Source organism: Wyeomyia smithii, chromosome 1 (genome assembly GCF_029784165.1).
Source record: "Wyeomyia smithii strain HCP4-BCI-WySm-NY-G18 chromosome 1, ASM2978416v1, whole genome shotgun sequence".
In the NCBI taxonomy this organism is placed as follows: Eukaryota; Metazoa; Arthropoda; class Insecta; order Diptera; family Culicidae; genus Wyeomyia; species Wyeomyia smithii.
Genome location: NC_073694.1, coordinates 34,923,133 through 34,950,900, shown reverse-complemented (window position 1 = coordinate 34,950,900; position 27,768 = coordinate 34,923,133). Strand labels below are relative to the sequence as shown.

Genomic DNA, 27,768 nt, shown 5'->3' with positions numbered 1-27,768 from the left:
AATTCAACAATTCAATTAGTAAGGGTTATCCGTATTTTTATTTAGGTTTTAGTATGAATTTTCGGATACCAACGTAAAATAATATACTAAGATATCAAATCATTTATACTGGCCACCAGTTGAAAATATTAAATACATGTTTGTTTCTTAACAAATTAAACTGTCAAAAAACTTTTTAGAGAAGCGGGAAGACTCTAATTGTAAATCATGAATAATACATTTGTCAATTCTATACGGGCTAGGCGACGCGCCAACTCAAAATCACCACCGGCGCAGAAGTCTACTTTCGAACCAATCGCCGCACGGTCTATTGGGCATGCCAATAGCAGTCAGCTGAGCCAGAGGTCACCAGAGAAAGCCGAGGGGAAGCAACATTGCCGAAAATGTGTTATCGCGCAGCACATGTGGTCTTCGGTGTCATGTATCAAGATCATGATAACGCAAATGGATTTGAAATGAGTAAAAAAAAAACTAAACATCACTGCGGCGGTGGCGGTGACAAAACAGGTTTCGCTGGCCTATATAAACGGTGCCAGAGGTGCAGCATTGGAAATCGGATTTCTCCGAACAGCGGATACGGGCGCGTAGTGAAAGCATATCGAGGGAGTTAGTCTACTAGAAACCGTGAAACGAGACGAAACCATTCTCGATATGACCTCTCTTAAAGGTCTCGTTTTGGTGGTGTTCCTTCTTGGAACCGTCTGGGGCTACCAGATTAAACCTAGAAATTATGAGAAAATCGTCGAGCAGCAGAAAAAGTTTGATGGTAAGTCTCACCAACTCGTTCTGTTGCGAGAGGATTCTCCAAATTTGTTCTATTTCAACAGAACAATTCGCTGAGGAATTCCTGGTCGAGCATCTCAAATACACGGAAACTGGTGAGAAATCAGCCAGGCTGGAGGAGATGTTCGAGTATCTCCGCCACAAGCCGGACATGTTTCGTCTAGAGGTTGAAGATCATCCCATCGCGTACCAAACAACGGAATGTACCGCCTGTCGAGCGCTGGCAACCACCTACCTAATGTACCGCCGAGTACTGAATTGGGACCGTGAGAGGATCGCCGCACAAGCGGCCTCCACCTGTGATACCTTAGGGATCTTACTGCCGGATAGCTGTGTCAGCATTATTGACAAAAATATTGACATTTTCCTGTACATCATCGACAACAAACCGAGCCTTAGTGCACAAACTTTCTGCGGAGTTATTTTCCAATCTGGTGCATGCGTGTTGGAGGATCCAGAATTTCTTGACTGGACGATCAACATTGCCGCCGGGGGAACACCGATCACCGCCCATAAAACTGGTCCAAGCCGCAGCGCCAGCGATTTTAAGATTATCCACATGACCGATCTGCATTACGATCCGAACTATCGGCCAGGATATAATGCCGTTTGTGGTGAGCCTTGCTGTTGCCGTGTGAACCAAGGAGTGCCAGCGGATCCTGCCGATGGCGCCGGTGAGTGGGGAGATTATCGGGACTGCGGTTCCCCGTGGAAAACAATTGACAATACTGTCTATCAGGCCGCCAGCCAGCACCCAGACGTTTCCTACGTGTACCACACTGGAGATATCATTGATCATGGAGTTTGGGAAACAACGAAGGAAGGGAACATCCGATCAATCTCACAGGTAAACACCCTTCTCAAGAAAGTTTTCGCGGGAAAACCAGTGTACAGCGCGCTGGGTAACCACGAGATTACCCCAACGAATGTCTTCGCTCCAAGTCACATTACCGTCCCGGAGTTCTCCCCGAGTTGGGTATATACGTTAGTAGCTGATTTGTGGGCCGATTGGCTGCCCTCAACAGCACGTGCAACTATCCTCCAAGGTGGTTACTACACTGCTCTGGTTCGACCCGGTTTCCGTGTGATATCTATTAACAACAACGATGCGTACACCTTCAACTGGTGGGTTCTGTACGATCCTGCCTATCTGATCAATCAACTTCAGTGGCTGCACGATACGCTTCTGCAAGCGGAACAAGCAGGGGAAAAGGTTCACATTTTGGCCCATATCCCGGTCGGATCTGGATCATCTTTTATCACCTGGTCTCAGCAGTATCGCCGCATTGTGGATCGCTTCTGGAACACCATTGCGGCTCATTTCCATGGCCACACGCACGCTGATGAATTTAACGTTTTCTACTCAGCCGCCAATCCGCAGTATGCCGTCAATGTCGCCTTCAACGCCGGAGGAGTCGTTCCGTTCAGTAACTACAATCCGAACTACGTCGTGTACTACGTGAACCCGGTCACTTACGTAAGTTTATTTATTTTGGTCCGAGCAATACTGGAAGTAATTTCGTTTATCGATCCGCAGGAAGTTACCGATTTCGAATCCTTCTACTTCAACCTAACGGAAGCCAATATGCACCCGCTAAGGAACCCCGTCTGGCAGAACCTATACTCCTTCGCGCAGGACTTCGGCCTTTCGGACGTTTCACCGGCTTCGCTAGATACTTTGGCACGACGCTTCGGTGCCAATCCAACCGACCTGCACCGCTTCTGGGAGCTGAAGGTAAAACGCGGTGATCCCTTCCTGGAGCGTGGCTGCGACAATAGCTGCCTGCTCGGTCACCTGTGCTCCATCGTCACTAACGAGGCCAACGACGACACCAAGTGCAACGAAATGGTTTCGATTTTTCGCAAAAGCGAGAATGAACGATGGGATCGGGGTGCATAAATGATTGGAACACGGTTTGGTCTCATAGTTGAAGTTAGGTTAATCACTCGTGAGAAAAGAAAATATCCACTAACGGCTTTTCGGTAGTTTCTCCTTGTTTCCAATGCTGGAAAAAGACACAAAAATGAGCGGGGGCCTAGTATGGTTGGTAACGTCTCCGCCAACCACGCTCGACGCCTGGGTTCGAATCCCACCGCCGACATAGGTGTCGATGGTTGTGAGGTGGCGTGATCCACTCACAACCAACCCAACTGGTCTAGATTCAATCCTAGCCGACACCGGGAGACTTTCTGAGGCGAAAAATCTCTGGGATCACGCCTTCCATCGCATGAGGAAGTGAAGCCGTTGGCGCCGGTCCGTTAATAAACGGGTCGTGAGTTAGGGTCCTGGGTGTGGAGTCGTCTCCCTGGGCGTCGGTGATTGGCCACAACAGTGGCGGAACTAGACCGACGGTAAATAAGCGAGAGTTAAAAAAAAAAGACACAAAAATGTCATTTTGCGTAGTTGCTCCTGCGCGATCGATTTGAGCTAATAAAGTTGCACAAGGAACCTCATATGAGGCTACTTGGGATAAGTTTGCCATCTTCAGTGTACAACCGCTTTGTATAGATCGATAACGGCGCAACGAACGAATAATTCAAACACCGCGATCCTATGCAAACAACGCGCGCAAAACTCATCTACCACCGGAGACATCCAAGTTTCTATATCAATTTCCATTACCAATCCCGAATACACGCAAAAGTTGGATGGTGCGAAACCAGTACAAAATTGTGCGTTTTTAGCGCAATTGTTGATGTAATTCGGAACCAGTACAATGATTGCGTGTTGGGCATAACGCAATTAATGCTCTAGCATTTCTCCAATGTATTTGGCAGCTCCAAACTACTACACCTAAACAGTTTCAACTGGTATCAAGCAGCATTGCAAAGCGAGCGAGAAGCAAAACCATTCTCCTCCTTTCTGCTTGAGGACGAGACATATGCTACGCTTTTCAAGTCTTTTGCACACACGCTTTCGAGATACTTTTTCTTCTTCATGCATTCCTCTGAATAGCAGCAAGCACGCACCGACAGTATGAGTGAGACTCGCTCATTTCGTTAAGCAACGAAATATCGCCTTGCGCGTCGCAATCCGAACCGAAAGAGAAACGAAAGAGCAACCTGCAAATTGTATGTGCTGTGTCTAGTCTAGTCACTAATACACTCGACGTGAGAAATAAAGTGTCGGTATATGATACATATTCTGATTTCATTCTATGTCAATTTATTCGCAGTACAACTGTTGCGTTATGCGTTTCACACATTTATTGTGCGATTTCTGTGCAACATTTGTGCGAATCGGGAAGACACAATGATTGTACAAGACTTCAACTTTTGCGTGTACCTTCAAGAATGCAAACGCGGATCTTTGAAAGGTATACATCGCTTGTTCAATTCCGCTAGCGAATGACAAACTTTCATAGTAACATGTCCAAACGAACTTGACACTATCGAAAATCAGAGCTACATGTCCAAAGCCCTGGCGAGGGGATGTTAACGTCAAGTGTTCGGATTACGGACGAAGTGTCAACTTCGTTTGTGACCTTAGATGGATTGAAGCCGGGTGATTAGGAGATCAGGCGTGCAGAGGAACGGCACTATCATCACACGTCCGCACATGCTCCTTGGCTTTGCGGCGATATAGATATCATAGGAATCGATCGCAGGGTAGTAGAGGAGGCTTTTGTACCTCTGAACAGGGAGATGGCGTGGATAGGCTTGACCATTAATTCTACCAAGACGTAGTACATGGTTGCGGGTAGAGCCAGCGGCAGGTCTAGTGGTATTGGTGCCGAAGTAGTTGTTGAAGAATTTGTCTACCTTGGAACACTTGTGACATGTGACAACGATATTTCCCATAAAGTGAAAAGTGAGGATTGCAGCAGCGAATAGGACCCTTTTGCGGACTGCGTAACCAGCTCAGATCCCGCAACTTGCAAACGTCGACGGAATTCGCTTCGTATAAAACGCTGATCTTTCCGGTGGCCCTCTACGGACACGAAGCGTGGATCAAACAAACCGTTTGGACTGTGAGAACATTTTTAATCATCAATTTTTGACGTGGGACTACGTCTTTCTTCACTATACTAAGGTACATTCTGGAAAAACTGGATTGAACATGTAACGTTTTTGGTTGGCGGAATGGAAGATTTTAGATGCTAATAGCGCTCAAACAACTGTTCCGATTTCGATAGTTAATATACCGTTGGAAAGCTAAAACATACAAGATATGTATAACATGATAATTTTAGTTTTTTTTTTCCTGTTGGGTACATTTTCCACTGCGACCAGAGATTTGATCTTTTGTGGCGGGCCCCTATTTGATGTAAGCCTTATCAGGGTGTCGTACCACTATTAGGTTGAATGGTTTCCACTTGCTGAATATAGGCATCGTCCCAATAAGGTATTATTGAACGAATAAAGTTCACTGCCTTATTGGGAGAAGTCATCCAGATATCTAATGGTTGTATTAAGTGTTTATCAAAGAATTGCTTCCTCTTTTGAGAGAGTGCTTCACAGTCACATAATAAATGTTCCGAGGTTTCATTATCTAGGTTACAAAAGCGACAGGCATCATTTTGCAATTTACCTATCTGTTCAAAGTGATATTTACTTGGGCAGTGTCCCGTTACAAGGCCACTGTAGGTACATAAGTCTTTTTTTGAGATACTGAGCAATCGCTGGGTTACTGTTTTTTGGGGTGCAATAAATTTTTTCGATTGTCGAGCTGAATTATTGTTTTTCCAAATGTTTTCTATCATTGATTGTTCCCACTTCTTAGGTTCCATTTTGAGGGCACATTCTGAGATCCCACAAAACGGTTCTGGCCCTATGAACAACTGCATTGATCCATTTCTCGCCAACAGATCAGCTTTTTCATTCCCTTCAATGCCGCAGTGCCCAGGTACCCAGAATAAGTTTACTTTACTATTTCTATCCACCTGCTGTAGCAATTGAATACAATACCATACTAATTTCGAAGAACAGGAAACGGATTTCAGTGCTTTTAGTGCAGCTTGACTATCCGAAAAAATGCTTATATTTGTATGTCTATAGTTACGTCGTAAGCAAATTGTAGCAAATTGTAATTTTAGTTACCATTTTCTTATTACTCCGTGAAAATTGCGGAAAAGTTTGAAGGTCGAATATCCACATACATTTTTCATACGATTGGTATATTTCCCCAACGCAGACTTCAAAAACATAGACGAAATGTTTTGACATCGCATTCATCACCCAACGTAAGCGACGAAGAAAGAAAACGGAAATGCTTCCACGTGATTGGTTCTTCCCCCAATCAAAATTCCCCACATTGAGTGACGCTATAAAATGGACATTCCGTGTTGAGAGAAGTTCATTCCCTGGTCGACTGTCAAAGCGATCAGTTCGGCTTCCCATCGATCTGAGTTGGACCCCATCAGTGGTAATCTAATTCAGATATCGTTGTTGGAATACAGCCCGAAACTGGACGTGATCGGCACTGGGGACCATTGGAAGCCGTTGGAAGGGACCATTTGAAGACTTGGAAGCCGTTTGGATGCTGCCGATAGAAATTTGTGTAGGTATAGTGTGTCGTATACCAAGTGTGTGTGTGTCTGAGTAGCGTGTGTATGTGTGTGTGAGTAGCGTGTGTATGTGTGTGTGTGAGAGTAGCGTGTGTATGTGTGTGTGTGTGTGAGTAGCGTGTGTATGTGTGTGAGAATAGTGTGTATGTGAGTAGCGTGTGTATGAGTGTGTGTGTGAGTAGCGTGTGTATGTGTGTGTGTGTGAGTAGCGTGTGTATGTGTGTGTGTGAGTAGCGTTTGTAAGTGTGTGTGTGTGTGAGAGTAGCGCGTGTGTGTGTTAATGTGTGTGTGTGTGTTAATGTGTGTGTGTGTGTGTGTGTTAATGTGTGTGTGTGTTAATGTGTGTGTGTGTTAATGTGTGTGTGTGTGTGTGTGTGTTAATGTGTGTGTGTTAATGTGTGTGTGTGTGTGTGTGTGTGTGTGTGTGTGTGTGTGTGTGTTAATGTGTGTGTGTGTTAATGTGTGTGTGTGTTAATGTGTGTGTGTTAATGTGTGTGTGTGTTAATGTGTGTGTGTGTTAATGTGTGTGTGTGTTAATGAGTGTGTGAATATGTGTGTGTGTGTGTGAGTGACGTATGTGTGAATGTGTGTGTGAGTGACGTATGTGTGAATGTGTGTGTGAGTGACGTATGTGTGAGTAACGTGTGTGTATGTGTGAGCGGCGTGTGTGTGTGTAAGTAGCATGGGTGTGTCTGAGGATCGTGTGCTTGTGAGGAGTGTGTGTGTGTATATAGCGTGTGTGTAAAACGTGTATGTGTGTATAACATGTGTGTGCAAAAATGCCTTCATCCGAGGTAAATTTATTTACGACAGAATACTTTTATAGGCTACAAGTTAATTATTTTCTCTTTTAGTTCCTATGCTATGGTTTATGACAGGTGTATGTGTTTCTTTTTTGTTCATGGATTGTTGTGTATGGTATTTGTACGTTTGGTGTGTGTTATACACTATGGCTATGGCAAAATTAAATCTTTACACCCACAATAGTCCCACGTCAAGCCTACGTTTGTGCACTCAAGCATATACCCTTTAACTTTTTTTCATATATACCTCATTACTTTATTTAAAATTTTGTTACATGTGAATCATCAAATAGTATCTCAAATTAGGTACATTTAGATTTTCTATTGGGGTATCGTTTATAAAAATTATATGTCGTAAGTACAGTTTCATTATTTCTACTAAAACGCGATTTGTTGTTCCTTGTAACTCCGGATATTGAAGAGATGGGAAAGTTCGAATCCAGTTTAAGGCTTAGATTTCCCTAGATGTTATGCTCCACAAGGGCTGTATGGTAGGGCAATCTGAGAATCTATGTTTAGGTGTTCCCTCAATACCACAGAAGTCACAATTCGGTGTTGCATTACGACCTTCTCTAAAGCGCAAAAGATTATGCTTTAGTTTTTCGTTACAGATCAGGTAGTACATGGATTTTTCTTCTGATGACAACTCTTCCCGATTTAGGTTTTTCCAGACTCTACACCAGTTCCTGTTGATTGGGCCCTCAATCCTGTTCTCAGGAAGTCCTTTTCAAGGCAGCAGATCCTCTGTGCAGATGATTCCTCTAATACCTTCAGTGGAATGTTGATTAGTTCTCTGACGATCTCCTTGTAATGCCCCATTTCTACTGGAATGTTTCGTAGATTCCTTCGGTTCCTCGTTCTAAGGGCGTACTTATTTTGGTAAGATAGTATTTCTCTTGTTTTTTGAAATCGGTTTACTAGAAGGGATCTGCTTTTGCGTATTGGATAGTGCAAACCCAGGCCTCCATCGATTTTCCGTTTTATTATTTGCTCGTATCGAACACGGTGGCATACTCCATTCCATATGAACTGTGAGACTTGTTGCTTAAAAATCGATCCTATTGCAGCTGATAGGGGAAGGATAGATGCTACATACCAACATTTTGAGCATATATAGGTGTTAAGCAGCCATATTCGTTGCTTTATATTCAAGATTCTAGTACGGTTAAGCCACAGGAGCGAACATATGCTACGTCAAATTTTTTCCCAATTTTTCCGAATGGTTTCGTCGATCGTCGCACTAAATTTTATACCAAGTATTGTTACTTCATTCTGTATAATTAATTCAGGAGGTGTGGGGAAATTTTCCGTTAGCTTTAGTCCCACGGTTTTTTGCAAATTAAGTCGTGCTCCAGATTCCTTTCTAAACTGCCGAAAACAGTCGAGTATTCTGATAGCTTTTTCAGGATGCTTGACAATAATCGTTATATCGTCTGCATATGCTGTGACGGATTCTCCACCGTCATTACATATTTCGGATAATCTATCTAATAGGGGTTGAAGTTAGATCACGAACAGGCACATGCTACGTGGGTCTCCTTGGCGAACTGACCGTTTCACTTCAAAGTGTGGTGTGAGTTTCCCATTAATAAGGAGCTGAGACCTTGAATTTGTCTTGATGGTAAGCAATAGTTGGAGCAATCCATCGTTTATATCCATTCTGCGCATAGTGTTGATAAGAAACTCATAGTTCACCCGATCAAACGCATTTCTCAAATCGCAGGCAATAACTAACCCACTTTGGTTTGAGTAATGGGTATGTCCGATTTCGTCATGAATCAGACAAGTAGCTTTGAAGATGTTACGTTTTCCATTACTGCATTTTTGGTTGCTAGAGAGTATACTTGAGATAATTTTGTTGAGTCTATCTTTGAGTACTCTGCTCAAAATTTGTAGCTTCTATGGAAACGTTTCATCTAAATATTATCTCATTCTTTTTCTCTTTCTCATTCTCTTTCTCTTTCTCCTTCTCTTTCTCTTTCTCTTTCTCTTTCTCTTTCTCTTTCTCTTTCTCTTTCTCTTTCTCTTTCTCTTTCTCTTTCTCTTTCTCTTTCTCTTTCTCTTTCTCTTTCTCTTTCTCTTTCTCTTTCTCTTTCTCTTTCTCTTTCTCTTCCTCTTTCTCTTTCTCTTTCTCTTTCTCTTTCTCTTTCTCTTTCTCTTTCTCTTTCTCTTTCTCTTTCTCTTTCTCTTTCTCTTTCTCTTTCTCTTTCTCTTTCTCTTTCTCTTTCTCTTTCTCTTTCTCTTTCTCTTTCTCTTTCTCTTTCTCTATCTCTTTCTCTTTCTCCATCTCTATCTCTATCTCTATCTCTATCTCTATCTCTATCTCTATCTCTATCTCTATCTCTATCTCTATCTCTATCTCTATCTCTATCTCTATCTCTATCTCTATCTCTATCTCTATCCCTATCTCTATCTCTATCTCTATCTCCACGGCTTAACGTGCCATTGAATGCGGAATGTCCGTAAAACAAGCTTTCTCCATTTTCCAGTTTTTTACAGATACGGTCATATATTGTTATTGATTCTATGACATACGGTGACGGTAAAAAAATTACCCCCGAAAAACGCTTTTTAAAGAAGTTCAAGAAAACATTGAAAAACACTGTATGATCACCAGCATGCCTGTATTTTCTCCCCAGAAAACCTCTATAGTGCAGGAGAACATCTCGCACTGCGAAAACAACTGCTCTCACACTAAAAAGCAAATCAACGTACATAATAGAAGAGAACGACGGACGATTTTTATCTAATGAGAATCCTGAAAGCACCGCGTTGAAATCTGAAATCTCTCTCTTGCGAGTCAATGAACTATGGCGTACTGCGTTGCTCGTGCCGGTCGAGTTTACTCTGGTCAAATTCGTTTTCGCGGTGTCGCTACATGAGGACTACACTTTTGCCCGGTATATTTTTTTTTTCGCTTCCGGGACTACTCGCCAGTGTCGTGTACTTCTGCGTTTTCTCTGTAGAGTGATTCATCCCTTTTGTTTCTATCAGATGTGTGGTGAGCTGGAAGTGTGTTTGTCTCTCTGGAAGTTGGTTGAGACACTTTAGAGTGAAGAAAGAAGCAGTGTGGTGAAAGCTTTTGCTACACGGAGGTACATTCTGAAAGGGAAGTGCGCGGTGAATTTCTTCTCCGCTCTTTTCACATACTGAGGAGAATGACAAGCATGACTCCCAGCATTCACTGTTGGGCACAATTTTTTTTTTGTGATTTCTTCTGAACTATTGCAATTCGAGATTGCATTTGACAAAACCTTATAACAACTTACATTATTAACTCACTTACTTACGTTACTTACTTTAATGGCAACAGTCCTGCTAATGCTCCAACACGGGGAGCTCCGTAGCCGCAAGGTTACAGAGTCCGCCTTGGTAGGCGGGTGGTCGTGGGTTCGAATCTTAGTAGGATCTGGCCATTTGGTTGCCAAAGGACTTTAGCATGGGTTTATTTTCAGGCTTTCCACCAAGTACCCTTCCTTAAATTTGAATTCTACAGCAGAGGTACTGTACTTGACTCTCCTTCTAACAAAAATAAGTCCCTGTTATAATAAAACTGGTGTGAGTAACGTAAGAAAGTTCTCTCCAGGGAATTGTAATTAGGAGATATTATTAGGATGGACAGAGGTTCGGTATAGTAAAGTAGTAAGCTTGAAACGGAAAGGTTAAACTTACACACAAGCACGGATATGAATGATAAGCGTATTACTTACTTCAATAGTGACTGCCAATAATATGAAGTGCGGAGTACAGAAAACACCTGGGCAATATCACAATAGATCTACACTCTGGTCGCAGTGATGAGTCCACACAGAAAAAAAAATACTCCAACACCGAACGAAAAGTAGATGCCCACATTTGTCAGTCTTGGGCAACCGTTCTTCAGTCTCCTAGAAAACCAGGAGCTCGTGCATCTTCCTCGACAGCACACAACCACCTTAGGCGGGGTCTACCCCTGAATCTACGGCCTTATCCTGGTTTTCTGCCGAGTATAGTTTTGGCGGCCCTTACATCAGGCATTTTGGCTACATGCCCAGCCCACTGCAACCTGCCACGTTATCAGCATATTTGAACCCTTGGTACAGCTCGTGATTCATGCGTTTACGCCACACCGTATCTTCTAACTTGCGGTCAAATATTGACCGCAACACATTATACTCATAAACATCGAGCACTTCTCGATCAACTTCAGCTAGCGTCCATAATTCATGACCATACAGGACAACCGAGAGGATAAGCGTTCTGTGAAGCGCTAGTTTTGTGCGAGTCTTCAGACTACGTTGTCACATGTTGCGAAAGTACCAAGGTATATGAGTTCCTTCAACCACTTCGAAGCTTTCCCAGTCTAGTTCCACCTCAACACCAACACCACTAGCACTCCCATGTTCTCGCAGTCAGTGTTGCGAAATTTCGACGCAGAAAAATGAAAATGATTCAACAGCAGTTTCACTCTCACTCTCTTCAAACTGATATTGAGTGTCACCCGTGTCAATTATCAGTCAATAATCAATATTTGATCTGAGCCAATCCATTGCTTGAAGTCAATGAAGCAGATAGCCTTCATACTTCACCGCATAAACATCGCTAGAGCAACATAGCGTGTGCGAAATCACAGAAATGCTACCAGTTGACATTACAACTGTCAACTGATTGGAGCTCAAAGCAATTATCACAGTGTTAACTGATAATCTATCACTGACAGTGAAAATTTGCAACCCTGCTCGCAGTACTTGAGGTTCAAACTGGAAAAATATAAAAAAACATTAAATTTACGCTTAGCTTTTAGTCATAAGCGAATATTTGGCTAACCACGTTAGGCGATTAGCGTTTATCGATTTCGGTTTTCGGATAGTTATTGGTGAAAAATAGATGTTTATTAATTCTACGGCAAAGGCAAATGCTTCGCACAGAGAGCGGTTTTCCGCCTATTGGTTCTTGTTCCTCTGCCGTTTAAATTTTAAAGGAATTCGGTTGATCGATTAAATTTAAAGGAATATATTTTTCATTGGATTCAATAATGTCGCACAATTTATCAGTTCATACTACTGTCAATCGCCCCTTCCAGAATCCGACTTAAGGGGATGAAACAGAGCAGCGGCGAAAATTTACATTCCACCTGATAATTACCCCGTGACAGGCATCAGCAAAAAAAACATCACCATCTTCCAAGTCGTTCGGCATCATCCAAAAACAACAATTGACAGAATTTGAAATATCATGATAAAGGCAGTACAATTCCGTCGGCAATCTGCGAAGTCATGAAGTTATTTTAAAATAAATATGGAACAGAAAGTGCCTATGTAATATGCAATACCGGTGTCAGTGTCTCGATATTTTTGGCAAGGAACAACCTTTTTTTCTTTCTTTGCTCGCTGGAGGTTACCGAATTTCTACCCATCCATGCGGCGATGGCTTGTAGATCGATCGTAAGGCGATAAGTGTTACATACTTTCGCGATAAGAAATTGCGGCATCTTGTTTCTATAAAAGTGACCGACGCCAATCGAGCTGCATTGAGTCTGTCTAGCGGCTTCACTGCAAGTTGAGTGTTTTGATTGATGGTGGACAAGGGAAAGAGTGCGAATATGAAACTACTTATTACAACATTGCTGGTGGCAGTTCTAATGGCGACCACCGTTTTCGGGCGTGAAAATCAGTTAAGACGGGTGAATCATGACCGTGTGCAACAAACGCAACTTATTGGAAACGGTTAGTGGCAGAATGTATTTTTAATTGGCACATGTTGTACATTTCAAATCATCTCAAGTTAATCAGCCCATAAGTGTAATGCCCGAGCTGATCATCAGCGGTTATTGTCTTATCGTTTGTAAACAGATCTACTGGAAAAGGAATTCCACAAAGAATTTCAACAGTTTCATCGCACCGGCTTGAAGTCACAGCAATTGATGAACATTATGAACATTTGGAAGTTCACGAAGGAAGACCGCCGGTATCTTATGTCACGTCGGGATATTCCCATTCAAAGGGAGGAAGCCCTTTGCGTGATTTGTCGCTCGCTCGTTTCACAGCTGATTGAGCAACGTGCGGAGGGAGCCACGCGGGAGGAACTCTTCAATATCGCATATGAGTTATGCACAATGCTCCAAATTCAGGAGGCGGACATTTGCTATGGTGCAATCGACGTTAACATAGACTTTTTTATTCACATCTTCGATGATCGTCCGCAGCTGGATGCGGGCAGCGTTTGCGGGGTGCTCTTTGAAAACTCAGCTTGCACAATCAACAACACTGCCTTCACTGACTGGACGGTGAATGTTGATCCCAACGGCCCTCCTATAACCGTAAGCGGTTCTAGTAAAAAAATCGAAATCAAATCTCAAATTGATTTAAATTATTTTCTAGGAATCCAAACACTTCCCTAGCGCTCGAGGTCCAAACGATATTAAAATCCTGCAGGTCACTGACTTCCATTACGACTCGAACTACCGCATGGATCATAATGCCAACTGCGGTCGGCCAGTTTGTTGCCGAAGTGATCTCGGCATCCCGGATAACATCGAAGACCGTGCCGGTCGTTGGGGTGACTACCGAGATTGCGACACTCCGTGGGACACGGTCGAGGAGGTGATTAATCATATGGCCGAAAACCACGCCGATGCCGACTACATTTATCACACCGGAGATATAATCGACCACGGAGTCTGGGAAACTTCCATTAGTCACAACATCCAATCCATGAACAAGCTACACAACAAACTGCTGGAAGTTTTCCCGAACAAACCAGTTTTCAACATTATCGGTAATCACGAGGCGCATCCGACCAACATATTCGCACCAAATGCCGCCAATCGGCCCGATCTTTCAATAGACTGGCTGTACACCTATCTGGCAGATGTTTGGGAACACTGGCTTCCCAGATCTACCAGAAATACCATTTTGCAAGGTGGATACTACACCACACTGGTGCGTCCAGGTTTACGAATTATTGCTCTAAACAACCAGGATTGCTATAGCATGAATTGGTGGATACTGTGGGATCCGAACCATCTTACCGTCCAATTTCAGTGGCTGCATGACGTTTTGCTGCTTGCAGAACAGAACAACGAGAAAGTGCATCTCTTGGCTCACATTCCATACGCCTCAGCAGGTTCGATATTTGCCCCCTGTCAGCGCGAATTCCGACGCATCGTCGAACGGTTCTACGATACCATCAGTGCTCAGTTCAGTGGTCATACCCATCGTGATGAGTTTCACATTTATCACTCATTGGAAAATCCCCAGTATGCTATCAACGTTCTCTGGAACGGAGGCAGTGCGACTCCCTACAGCTTCGTTAATCCGAATTACATGGTTTACTATGTTAATCCGGAGACTTTCGTAAGGTTTTCCATTTTCACTTAAATTATCAAGTCCTAAAATACAGTTCCATTGCAGCAAGTAACCGACTTCGAATCGTACATCTTCAACCTAACGGAGGCAAACCAGTTTCCGGATCGACGGCCAGAATGGGTTAAGCTGTACTCGTTTGCGGAGGAATTCCAGATGCACAATCTCAGTCCGGCCGAGGCGGATACGATGATGAAGCGGTTGGGAACACCCGCCGGACGAACCGAGCTGTCTCGGTACTGGCAGTTTACCGTTAAGATGGGTGATCCGGAACTGGAGCGAGGGTGCGACGATAACTGCTTGCTGAATACCCTGTGCGATATTGTCTATGTGGAACGCGGAGATAATCGGAAATGTGACGAACTGAGGGAGACCTTTTTCGATTGAGCCGGGAATGAGGGTGTTAAAAATCACCTCCCTTGAGGATCAGGGGAAGCGGGCTTCCCAAATTTTGAATTGGTGATTTTCTTTTCCTACTTTAATGTTTTGTGTAATTTTTATATTAAATTTCAAAATAGAATGTGTGCTGCACACGTCATAGGGAGAGTTATAAAAAATTCAACGGTCAAATAATTGAGGAAACAGGACGCCCAATAAATGTGCAATTTGCAATGTACATCTCCGCTTTATGACCGACAGAAATTGCTTTGAAGAATATCATAATTAACAAAAAACCTTTCTGAACTTTGAATCGAAAGTTCAGAAGTACTAAACCTGCAATGCAAACAACTTCAAAACCGAACTATCGATCATATAGTCAATACATCTAATGTTTACTTCAATATTTTGAAACTTAAAATTTGAAACCCTTATTGGAATTATCTATCTGATGTTTTGCAATCCAAAATTCGACACTTTTAGAATTTTAAGTTTGGATTTTGGATTTCAAATTCCATATTTAGTAGAGCATAGTCAAGAATGTTAAGTATAAGGATACGAATTTAATGAGAAAATTCGATTCTTTTAAGAGAAGGAAGCTTTTTAATACTAAATTCTATTTGTGATCTAAATTCTAAATCACAAATAGAATTAAGTATTGAGGATATAGGATTCGAGGATCCATGATTAAGTAGTTAGGATTTTGGTTTTGTGATTTGAGATTTTTATGTGTTTAGTTGTGAACTATATATTTTGTTTTGATAAAAAAAAATAAGTTCCAAATTTTAAATCCCAATATTAAATTCTAATTCCAAGAATCCAAGAATTTAAATCCTTAATCCCAAAGCTCAAATCCCAACCCTTTAATCCTTTATTTCGAATTCAAAAATTTGAATCTTAGATTTGAGATCCAATCGAAAATCTTAAATCTTAAATCTTAAATCTTTGATCCTGAATATTCATTTTTAAGTCTCCAGTCATGACATCCTAGATCCTATCCTGAATCCCTATACTAAATATACTAAATTATAAATACTGAATAATATATCGAAAATCTCAAATCCCACATGCTTAATTCCAATTCCTAAATCATAAATGTGACGTCAAAAGACATGTATCGCGCTGATAACACTGGTCAGCAAAATGAAAAAAGTTCATTCCAAAAGCTCAGACCGGAAAAAATTATATTAAACCATAAAAAAATATAAAAAAATAATAAAAATAAAATAAAATAAAACATTTTTATGAATTTTGGCGCCCCTAGCTATTACCGAAGGGCGTCAACTTATGTGATATATTTAATAATTCAATTAGCCTAATTCTTTATGAATTTTCGAGAAAGTATTTTTCCGATTCATTCAATTCTTCAGTTTTGCAATTGTTTGCAAGTGATTTTGCTGTACGAAAAACTTTACACTAGATTTAAGTGATCGAATCCTACATCCTAAACATTAGGCAAACGAATCAATAAATAGGAACCACCATATAAATTTACTTGTTAACGTTTGAAAAGCGAGAAAAGAAACATTTATCTCAAGAATGCTAAACATTCGAATGACAATGAATGTCCCTACTCCCTAGACACCCTGTGACGTGAGTAGGTGCCGTCAGAAGAACCATGCATCCTCTCCTATCAAGTGTTAGATTAGGAACATTTCTAGTTGGGGTCTTGGGAGCCGATTTCGCAGCTTTGTAATCGTTTGACCGGCTTTGCTGAATAGACATCTGAAGGAACGGATGTTCCTAGAACTGGCATGTATTTCATCGGTATTTTATGAAGCGTTGGAATCTGTCCTTGAGTTCGGTTCCATACTATAATTGGGTCAACGCGAATTCGTTCGGTTCTTGCATGCGAAAAAGAGGAAAGGAAATATTTTATCTCTGGCACTCACACATATTTTAACAATCGCTTATGTGAGTTTGCGTAAGTGCGAACAGCCCTTTAAATCTTTTTCAACTTCTTAGTCGCGACGCCAAGAGTTTTGTTTGTGAACACGCAAAAAAAAAGTTTAGTTTTCGTTCGTGCGCGCATTTTTATAATTTTGAATGAAATATCAACGTCGCAGCACTAAATCGAAATCGCGACTTTAAATATCCTTACGTGGGATGTAATGCGCTGTATAGCACAACAGATGCGCTAGATAGCGCACTATTTGCGACGTAAGGTACAATGTATAATGTGCGGCATGCGAGTAAAATCAATTGTCGCCAGTCGACAACTGCAATTTTCAGCTAAATGGATAATATAAAATAAGTGAGAACAGAGGTTTCGAAACCTCTCGTGTTTTCTTAACCGCTGGCATTACCAATTTGTCCATTTTTGGACAAAGTTGAACTATGATCGAACAATAATCGGGGTCAACTATTCGATTATTCAATAATCGAAAAGTCAGTTATTCGATTAAAACTTAATCGAATATTTCCGCAAATAATCGATTAACTCGATTAATCGAGAAGTAATCGGACATCACTACTTCTGGAGTGCTCCTATGTTGACCAGTGTAATCCTAAATGCCAGAACATAAGCTCCAAAGCCCGAATCATGAATCTTAATCCTAAGGCGTCGTTCACAAATTACGCAACGCATGAAGAGGGGGGGGGCTAGTCAGCGTTACTTATTCTTATCGAAAAGCATTTATTTATTTATTTCGTCAATTTGGAGGGAGGCAGGTTGTTCAGTGTTACGTAATTTTAGGGGAGGAGTCATATCGAACGATATTTATCGTTACATAGGGGGGGAGCAAGTCTAAAAATCTAGGTTCTTAGCGTAACGTAATTTGTGTACGACGCTTAAGACTTCAATATCGAATCCTAAATTCTACATTCTAATTCATTAATTCGATTAATGCCAAACTCCATGTAACAAATTTTATAAACTAAATTCTACTTCATTAAAGGCAGACAGTGAGTGCAGCTGAGATAGCGAAAAATAAGCGAACTGGAAATATGATACAGGCTTGGAAAAATATACCGCATTCAGACGGGACTTGAACCCACAATCTCCTTATCTCCGACATGGTATTTTGACCAATTAAACTACTGGGACGATGTAACTGCTCCAGAATTTATATTCAGGGCCGACGCACACTGCTTCCAAAGCTGTAAAAACGTGATCGAAATTATTTTGACCCAGAAAACTTGATTTTAGAGCCATAGTGTCTTCAGTAAAGTTGTTCCATTAATTATTCTCCATATTATAGAAGCTACAGTTTTGTGATCAATCCACTTGACAGTGAAAAGAGAATTTTACTTTTTTCATGTTTTCCATATAAAAATTCATCGTGTTCGGCAAAGTTGTAGCACATTTCATAAGAAACAACTTTGTCAGAGACACCATACTTCTACCTGCCTATTTTAATGGACTTATATGCAGTTTTCTACAGATTGCCTCTAAAAATCAGTTCTTTCGATATTACTTTTAGTAGTGATTTTCTACAATTTTTCAATGTTCTATATAATTGTTTCCTATAACAAAACGAACAATTTCTTCGAAGTTAGTTTAATTGTATCTCCCATATTTTTTTAGTTATTGACGATTTCTATTTAAATAATGCACTAATTCACACTTATTTACTCAAAAAAAAAATTGAAAAATTGGAGCCATAGTGTCTTCAGCAAAGTTGTTTTGTTAATTATTCTTCATTTTATAAAAGTCAGAGTTTTATGATTAATCCAGCCAAAAGAGTGAAACGTATTTTATTTTTCTCATTTTTGCATATCAAAATCCACTTTACTGAGGAATGTTTCAACATGTTTTATAACAAACAATCTTTATTGAAGCCACCATATTTCTATCTGCCAATTTAAATAAGCTATTTTTAAGATTCCTTTAGATTGCCCCTAAAAATATTTTTTTCAATATAAATTTTTATAGTGATTTTCTAAAATTTTTATCTATATTTTTATCTCTTATAATTCTTTAGTTATTGAAGATTTCTATTAAAATAATGCACCAATTTACTTACAGATATAAACACAAGAGTCAGCGAGAAACAAATGCCTATATCTGGATTAAATGATGTTTTAGTTATACTTTAATATAAAAATGGTTTAGTCTGCAGATATTTGCAGATTTTGAAGATATCTGTTAGTAAATTATTGCATTGTTCTATTAAAAAACGTCAATAACCAGAGAAATATGGGAGATAAAAATAAACTTTCTACGCAGACACTGTTTGTTTTGTTATTACTAATAACATTGTAGAACGTTGAAAGATTATAGAAAATCACTATTAAAAGTTATATTGAAAAAACTGATTTTTAGTGGTAATCTGAGGAAAACTCCACATAAGTCCGTTAAAAAAGACAGATTGAAGTATGGTGTCTTTGACAGATTTTGACAGATTTCGACAGATTTCTCGAGTTTCTTCAAATCGTTTCCGAATTCGTTAGTTTTCTTTGACTAGTCATGACAATACTAAGATTTTCATAAAGAAAAAAGTTTCTCCCTGATTTGAGCAGAATCAGAAACTATCAAAAAACTGCAATTGTTTAGAATCGGCTCAACCACATGGCGATTCTATATTCATATTCAGCTTTTTCAAGATGGAGATGTTTTTCGAGAAGACAAAACCTTTGAGCGGAATTCGAAGGTCAATTTTTTCTTATACATTTTATTGGCACCCTGTTGTTTTACGAAAAAGTTTGTTAAGGTATCAGTAGGTCGCCCTCTGACTAAGTCTTTGCCACCCGTGAACCCTCCCCAATTCTTTGCTACCCAATCGAGAGAATCGTGTGACGCCGGCCCTGTGTATATTCGTATCACATTCCACTGCCGGCTGTATCAACTACACACACCGCAAAATTCTACCTTAAAAGTCTCTAATCTTGAAACCTAAATCCCAATCTCAAAATTGTGAATGATGAATCCTCAATCTTGTATTCGAAATCGTTGATCCTAAATCCCAAATTCATAATACTAATTTCATTAAGCAAACAATATGTGCAGTAGGGAAAGCGAAAAATAAGCGAACTGGAAATATGACACAGATTTGGGAAAATATACCGCATCCCGATGGGACATGAACCCACAATCTCCCTGTCTCCAGCATGGTGTTTTCATCAATTAAACTACGGGGGACGGTTGTACTGTTCCACAACCTTCATGCGTATCACATTCCACTGCCGACTTATTCTATTGCTCATCCCTAACTACACACACTCCTGTGCAAGCATTATTTATAGACTGAAAAGAATGTCTCATCACACACAGAAGAGTCAGCTGATGCTGATAACTTTTATAGACCAGTGTGATCGATACCAAAGTCAGTCTGAGTCGTGCTTGCAAGTGCGACACAACAACGGAAGGTGCTCCGCAGGGCTAAATTTTTCGAACTAAATTTCTCTTTTTAACAACGGCTTTTTATAGCGGGGGCCCAGTGTGGTTGGTAAAGTCTCCGCCAACCACGCTCGACGCCTGGGTTCGAATCCCACCGCCGACATAGGTGTCGATGGTTGTGAGGTGGCGTGATCCACTCACAACCAACCCAAACTGGTCTAGATTCAATCCTAGCCGACACCGGGAGATTTTCTGAGGCGAAAAATCTCTGGGATCACGCCTTCCATCGCATGAGGAAGTAAAGCCATTGGCGCCGGTCCGTTAATCAACGGGTCGTGAGTTAGGGTCCTGGGTGTGGAGTCGCCTCCCTGGGCGTCGGTGATTGGCCACAACAACAGTGGTGGAACTTGACCGACGAAAAATAAGCGAGAATAAAAAAAAAAACAACGGCTTTTACCCGTTAACATTCAAGTTTATTAAGCAGACAATGTGTGCAGTAGGGAAAGCGAAAAATAAGCGAACTGGAAATATGACACAGATTTGGAAAAATATACCGCATCCCGACGGGAATGTTAACGGGTAAAAGCCGCTGCTAAAAACAGAAATTCAGTTCCATAATCCTAAGTCGTTAATTTCCAAATTAAAAACCTAAATCCTGAATCTCAAATCCAAAATACAAAACCCAAAATCTTAAATTCCTAATTCTTAATCCTAAATGACATAAGATATGGCACTACTTCGGTTACGGTTTTTTTTTGCATTTCTCCTAGAAAGGTATAGCAATAATTGGAAAAACCAAAGGTATAAAAGTGGTCCCAATGGCGGAATGTCATATACCACTCGACCCCTTTCGACGAACTGAGCATTTTCTGTATGTATGTATGTATGTGTGTATGTGTGTGTGTGTGTGTGTGTGTGTGTGTGTGTGTGTATGTGCAACTTTTTCTTCTCACTCACTTTTCTCAGAGATGGCTGGACCGATTTTCATGAAATTAATTGCAAATGAAAGGTCTAGTTGTGCCATAGGTTGCTATTGAATTTCATTGTAATTGGATTTTTAGTTTAGAGGTTATGTATCAAAATGTAAAAATCACGAAACATCAATATCTCAGAAACCACATAACCGATTTCAATAAAACTGGTTTCAAATGATCGGGCTGTCTTCAAAACCCTTAACTTTTAAATTTCGTTATGATTGAACATATCGTTCAAAAGTTATGTAAAGAAAAGTTATCCTGATGTTTTTTAAACTCACTCATTTTTCTCAGAGATGGCTGAACCGATTTTCACAAAATTAGTGTCAAATGAAAGGTCTAGTTGCCCCATAAGTTGCTATTGAGTTTCATTGTATTCGGATTGTAACTTTGTCCGTTGTTCAGAAAAATGTGAAATCACATAATGAAAGTAAACATATTAACTTTCTCCCAACGATCACTGGCTAATTAAAAGGTAGAAAAGTGATCCAAATGGTCGAATGTCATATACTACTCGACTCAGTTCGACGAAACGAGCATTTTCTGCATGTGTGCATGTATTGGTGTATATGTTTGTGTGTGGGTGTGTACGTGTGTGGATGTTTTCCAGAATCGATGACTACTACGTCGAATGACGCTCACTGTTGGATTGAAAATACTTCCCGCAGAAATGGCAATATACACCATCACTTTTTGTTCAAACTTATGTTTAAACTTGAAGAATCGTCGTTGGGATCGAGAGAGGGAAATGAGTCGTCCGAACAAGTCATTCTCCAGAAAAAAATTGAACTATCCCACAGCATATTATTCCATCGTCGAAACCTGTTCTTCAGTGTATTTGTGTATTCTTTCTGGACCTTTCCTCAACTTTTTTTACGCTTTGCAGATGTACGTGTACATTTGAACTTTTTTGCAGCATCCCATTCTCTCGAGGTGTTGTTCAAATCACGACAAAGGAAACGACGTCCATTCTGTACATTATTTTGACCAACCTTACAGTACAGCATCCTTGTGAACTATACACGGTTGAAAACGGAACATTTTCGTTTTTATTTTCAATCATAGAACTGTACAATACGCTTGCGCAATGCTACTAGTTTCGACGCCAGCGCTAGTAAAAAGAGGAGAGAAATAGTACTTAAACATTAACACTTCCATTTTTCTTTGAGCGTGAGAGTATGAGAACCTCCAAAAAATTCAAAATTTAAATTGTCACCCATCACAAAACGTTATAATAAAATTTTCGTATGAAATGCTCAAGTTTCATTGATTTTAAATAGTCCTCAATATTTTTCATTGACAGGTTTACTTATTGCTTGGTTCAAAGCTGTCTATTTTTACCAACTCAGAATTAAAATAGAGAACTAGGTAGCTCAGAGTGAACCAAATTTATTTGAATCTTTAGTTTCGAAATTGTTCTCCAAGCCCACTCAATCGAAAAATGTTTCTCTCAGTTCATCACACTTTACATCGTCATTCAGCTCGCTTAGAACAGCCCTGCATAGGACGTTAAGCAAACAGTCATCATCGCACCCGGCTGCCAGTGTCAAATCTCCCATCTTCATCGTGAACTCCCAATATTTTCGAAGTTCGCTTCGTCCAGCCGGTGTTCCGAATCGTTTCACCACGGTATCAACTTCCGCTGGACTTAGGTTGTGCATTCCGAAAGCGTCGGCAAAGGAGTAAACTTTGTACCACTCTGGCCTTCGATCCGGAAATCGATTGGCGTCCGTTAGGTTGAAGATGTAGGATTCGAAATCGGTTACTTGCTGTGAAGAGTACAAAAGACATTACCAACTAAACTGTAGTTTAGACTTTGAATGACAACTCACGTAAGTTTCTGGATCTACATAATACACAACATAGTTCAGATTATTATGACTAGATGTTAGACTGCCTCCATTCCACGCAACGTTAATGGCGTGCTGTGGGTTTTCTCGCGAGTAAAACACATTAATCTCATCCTTATGGGTGTGACCATTAAACTGTGCACTTATAGTATCGTGGAAGCGTTCGACGATGCGTCGGAACTCCCGTTGACAAACGAAATAAATCGACCCATATGAGCTGTACGGAATATGTGCTAGTAGATGAACTTTCTCACCATTCCGCTCTGCAAGCAACAAAACATCATGCAACCATTGAAGTTGGGTTGCAAGATATCCCGGATCCCACATAATCCACCAATTCATGTTATAACAATCCTGGTTGTTGAGAACAACCACTCGCAAGCCCGGCCGAACCAACGCCGTGTAGAATCCGCCTTGGAGGATTGAGGTTCTAGTCGATCGTGGCAACCAGTGACCCCAAACATCCGCCAAGTATTCGTAAAGCCAACTTACGGATAAATCTTGGCGACTCACAGTACTCGGTGCGAATACATTCAGTGGATGGGGTTCGTGGTTACCTATAGTGTTGTAAACGGGTTTATCCGGGAAAGCTTCCAGCAGTTTGTTGTGGAACCTATTCATAGTACGAATGTTGTGGCCAAACGACGTTTCCCATACGCCATGATCCACTATATCTCCCGTCTGGTAGATGTAGGCAGCATCTGGATGCTCCTCAACAATATGATCGATAGCGTCTTCGATGGAGGCCCAAGAAGAATCGCAATATCGGAGATCTCCCCAGTAACCAGCACCGTCTTCCGGATCCTCTGGAATTCCTTGATCGTTTCGACAGCAGGTCGGCTTGTTACAGTTGGCATTATAACCGGCTTCGTATTTTGGATCGTAATGCATATCAGTGATTTGCACTATCTTGATGTCGTTTTCGCTTCTCGCGTTCGGGAAGTGTTTCGACTCCTAAAACGTGTCTATATTAGATTTGAACCGATTTTTTCACTACAAACCTACCGTAACTGGTTTCCCATTGGGGTCTACATTAACTGACCAGTCGGTAAACTCGGGAGCATCAAAAACACACGACGACGATTGTAAGATCACCCCACATACGACATCCGCTCCCAGGTTTGGCCGTTCATCGAAAATATGCAAAACAATATCAATATTTATATCAATCACTCCAAAGCAAACGTCTGACTCCTGAATTTGCAGCGTGGTACACAGCTCGTAAACTGTAGCGAACAGGTCCGCCCTGCCTGTCCCATTCGAACGCATCTGCATGATCTGGGATACAACGGAACGGCAGAGAACGCACATCGCTGTTTGTCTTTCGTGCGGAAAATCTTCTAAATATTCGCGGCGATCTTGCCCTGTAAACTTCCAACCATCGAGTATTTGCTGTAATCGAACTGTTTTCTCACCCGTCTGCTGCCACGTCCGAAATTCTTTCTGGAACTCCTCTTGAATGTCTTCTGTAAGTGAAATAGTGTTGGAACTTCGATAATCGAAAGCAGTTCAAGTAGTCTACCAACCGTATTGTTGCTCCATTGAGCTCACCATTTGCTGGAAATCCCTCGGTTTTACTTGATATCCATCCATGGTTACAACAAGTAAAACATTTATCCAAACTGCAATTGTTAGCTTCATCCCGTCTGCCGAGGACTTTCACTAGACTGCTGGTTGATATACCGAAACGCTAACTTTTATACACAATAAACTAGCAATTCGGGCTGGACAGACTTGTCGACATTATCGGAACAATGTTTGTTTATGTTTGTTTTTTCTCTTTTTGTCGTTTTCCTATGTACTGAAATTATCATTTGATGAGACCGAAATAGTAAAATATTTGCTCTGATACGTTTGACGGTTTGATATTGTGGACATTTTACTACAAATGCTGATAACGCGATGCAAGATGCAACTGCTATCTTCTCACGATTTTCGGAGGGTTTTTGCACGATAGCAAACATTTCAAAGTTTTGACATTTTCTTGAGAAAAAAAAAACTAATAAAAAATCAAATATCTAAAAGCTAATTTTAAATTATTAGGGTTTTCGATGCTGGATTTTGGAATTATGATTCAAATGTCCGATTTAAAGTGCCTTATTTTTAATCTGAAGATGTGGATTTCTTAGTTAAGATTCTCCTATTCCAGCGGTTTTTTTGAAGTCAAACTTTGTAATTTTTAGGATCTCGATTGATAAATTTTAACATTTGAATTTCAGCTTCTCGACTTGGACTTATAGATCTCAGGAATTTCGATTAAGATCGCTGATATCAAATTCTAGAATTCCTATTTTGAATTTTATATATCAAATAACAAATAATAATAATAACAAATTTTAACTTTTAGATATGAGCTTTCAATTGTTGCAGATTTTGGATATCCGATATCCGATCCGATCCAATTTTATCTAAGAAAAAAATATCAATTTCTAATCGAAGATCTAGCTTTGAGGATGACAGATTGAGAAATACGAAAAAAAATTGGATTAGTAATAGAATGAGTCGGTAGTGGAATGTGAATATAGATTGTGGGAACTTTACCGCCGTCCCAGTAGTTTAATTGGTCAAAACACCATACCGGAGACAAGGAGATTGCGGGTTCAAGTCCCGTCTGGATGTGGTATATTTTTCCAAGTCTGTATCATATTATCAATACGCTAATTTTTCGCTTTCCCAGCTGCACACACTGTCTGTTTTTAATTAATTTGGATTAGGGAATTAGGATTTTGGACTCAGGCTTTAGGATAAGGTAAACTTCAGGGTATCTTAATTAGTAGAAGGATTTGCGAATTGGGATTTTTTATTTGAAATTCAGCACTTTAAGTTAAGGATTTGGAACTCACGATTCTAGATTTGTAATGCAGGATTTAGAATTATAGATTTTAGGATTCATAATTGAGGTTTTAGAGCCTAGGATTTGAGATTGAGCATTTAGGATTTAAGGATTAAAGGATTAAAGATTCGGGATTCACGATTCACGATTTAGAATTAGGACTTTCGATTTTTCATTTGAAATTTGTGATTAAGGAAGCAAAGTCTAGCCAAGCCAAGCCAAGCCTTGGTGCTACATTCCGGATTCGGAACTTGACCTTCTGTTTATTTATACACAGACTTCGCAGCCGACTGTTTAGTGTACAGGACAATTGCGGGGCTAGCGCTACGATCCTAGTGACACTAACAGTCTCTCCCGAGTCGAGACTCGAACCTGCGACGACTGGCTTGTTAGACAGCATCGTACCTCGAGACCATCTGGGAGATGTGAGGATACAAGATCTACAATGTATTATTTATATTTAGATTCGGGAGCATTTGAGGCTGAAAATTTAGGATTCCAGATCCGAGATTAACGGTGCGATAAGGCTTCGAGTATAAGGTTTGAAAATATTGAAAATTTGGGATTGGAGATATAAGATTTAGGACTTTGGACTTAGGGCTAAGTATACAGAATTATGCTTCAATTATTCAGGATTTTAGAATATAACGTTACGGATAAAGAACTTTGGACTTCTGGTTTAGGATTAAGGATTTAAGTTTCAGCATGAAATACTGGGGATCTAGACGGTAAAAATGAAGAATTTGAAGAATTGAGCCTTGAGATTTTTTGAGATATTATAGATTTCGGGGCTTAAGTTTCGGAATTGAGTGCATCAGTATTTGAAAGCTATGATTCGGCATTTAAGATTTAGGATTCAGAATTTAGGATTGAATATTTACGAACTAGGGTTTAGAATTACGAATCGAAGATAAGGGATTACGAAAAAAAAGGTTTCAGGATGATGAAGGAGATATGGAATTTGGGATTTAGAATTTGGAATTTATGATTTGGGATGTAGAGTATAGAATTTGATAACTCGAGTTTGAAATTCACAATTTAGCATCAGCGTTGTAAATTTTCACTGTTAGCAATAGATTGTTAGTGAAGGGGAAACTTCATTTCAATTTTCAACGAACAAGCAGAAAATGAAAATTTTTTTCAGCTCCAATCTATTGACAGAGTATACAGGTCGGACTCGATTATATACTGTCTCCGAAAAATTTTCACTGTATATAATCGAATCCTGTATATAATCGAATCAGAAAAAAAAATTTTTTTTTGTTTATTTTGCATAAATATTTTGTTGTTTTTGAATAAATAAGTAGGATTTTTGTGACTAACCCCCTTGAAGTTGCAAAAAACCTTTCTTACAAAAATATATTATATATAATCGAATCAGAACAAAATTTTTTTGTTTATTTTGCATACCTCCTTTGTTGTTTTTATATAAATAATTAGAATTTTTTTGACTAACCCCCTTAAAGTCGCAAAAAGTCGCAAAAAAATTTTTTTTTTGTTTATATTGCATACATCTTTTGTTTTTTTTAAATAAATAAGTAGAATTTTTTTGACTAACCCCCTTAAAGTCGCAAAAAAACCTTTCTTACAAAAATTAATGTATGTATAGATTTCGTAGTTACTCTTTATGTTATTGCAGTCAGCCATGGCAAGAACGCTACACCGTGCTGCACGGGTGCCACTTTTGCATAGAAACACTACACGGCGTGTACTTAGCACACCAGGCATGTAAAATTTCCTCAGCCCTGCTTGCGTTATGTAACATTTGAACGGACTTTTATGAATCAATAAGGAAGCGCTTATTTATAACGTAACGCAAGAATAATTATTGTTGATCTCCTTTCCCCCTTTACCGTGCTTTATGTTTAAATTTTCCGTATGTATTGCAACACTTTGCCAACCCAACACTCTTTCCCGTTTCCTGAACGTTACATAATTCGTTCCCTCGCGATATTTCTGTTTCAGATCAGCCTTACTTTACTTGAAACATTATGGCTCAAAAACCAACGTTTTGGGTCA

The 27,768-nt window shown here is 40.1% G+C and overlaps 3 protein-coding genes across 3 annotated transcripts; 2 read left to right on the top strand and 1 right to left on the bottom strand.

Annotated features, from left to right (window-relative positions):
* Positions 1–548: 548 nt before the first annotated feature.
* Positions 549–2,710, top strand: LOC129718393 (sphingomyelin phosphodiesterase-like). The gene is made up of 3 exons (XM_055669156.1): positions 549–766; positions 828–2,260; positions 2,321–2,710. Exons 1-3 carry the CDS (start codon positions 652–654, stop codon positions 2,681–2,683), a joined length of 1,911 nt encoding a protein of 636 aa, XP_055525131.1. The 5' UTR covers positions 549–651; the 3' UTR covers positions 2,684–2,710.
* Positions 2,711–12,619: 9,909 nt separating this feature from the next.
* On the top strand, positions 12,620–15,052 carry LOC129718392 (sphingomyelin phosphodiesterase-like). Its single transcript, XM_055669155.1, has 4 exons — positions 12,620–12,798; positions 12,925–13,391; positions 13,453–14,427; positions 14,485–15,052. The coding sequence occupies exons 1-4, from the start codon at positions 12,648–12,650 to the stop codon at positions 14,821–14,823; spliced, it is 1,932 nt and encodes a 643-aa protein (XP_055525130.1). The 5' UTR covers positions 12,620–12,647; the 3' UTR covers positions 14,824–15,052.
* Positions 15,053–22,496: 7,444 nt separating this feature from the next.
* On the bottom strand, positions 22,497–24,574 carry LOC129716686 (sphingomyelin phosphodiesterase 1-like). The gene is made up of 4 exons (XM_055666521.1): positions 24,443–24,574; positions 23,922–24,382; positions 22,899–23,870; positions 22,497–22,835 (listed from the first exon to the last, which is right to left on the bottom strand). Exons 1-4 carry the CDS (start codon positions 24,555–24,557, stop codon positions 22,497–22,499), a joined length of 1,887 nt encoding a protein of 628 aa, XP_055522496.1. The 5' UTR covers positions 24,558–24,574.
* Positions 24,575–27,768: the final 3,194 nt, after the last annotated feature.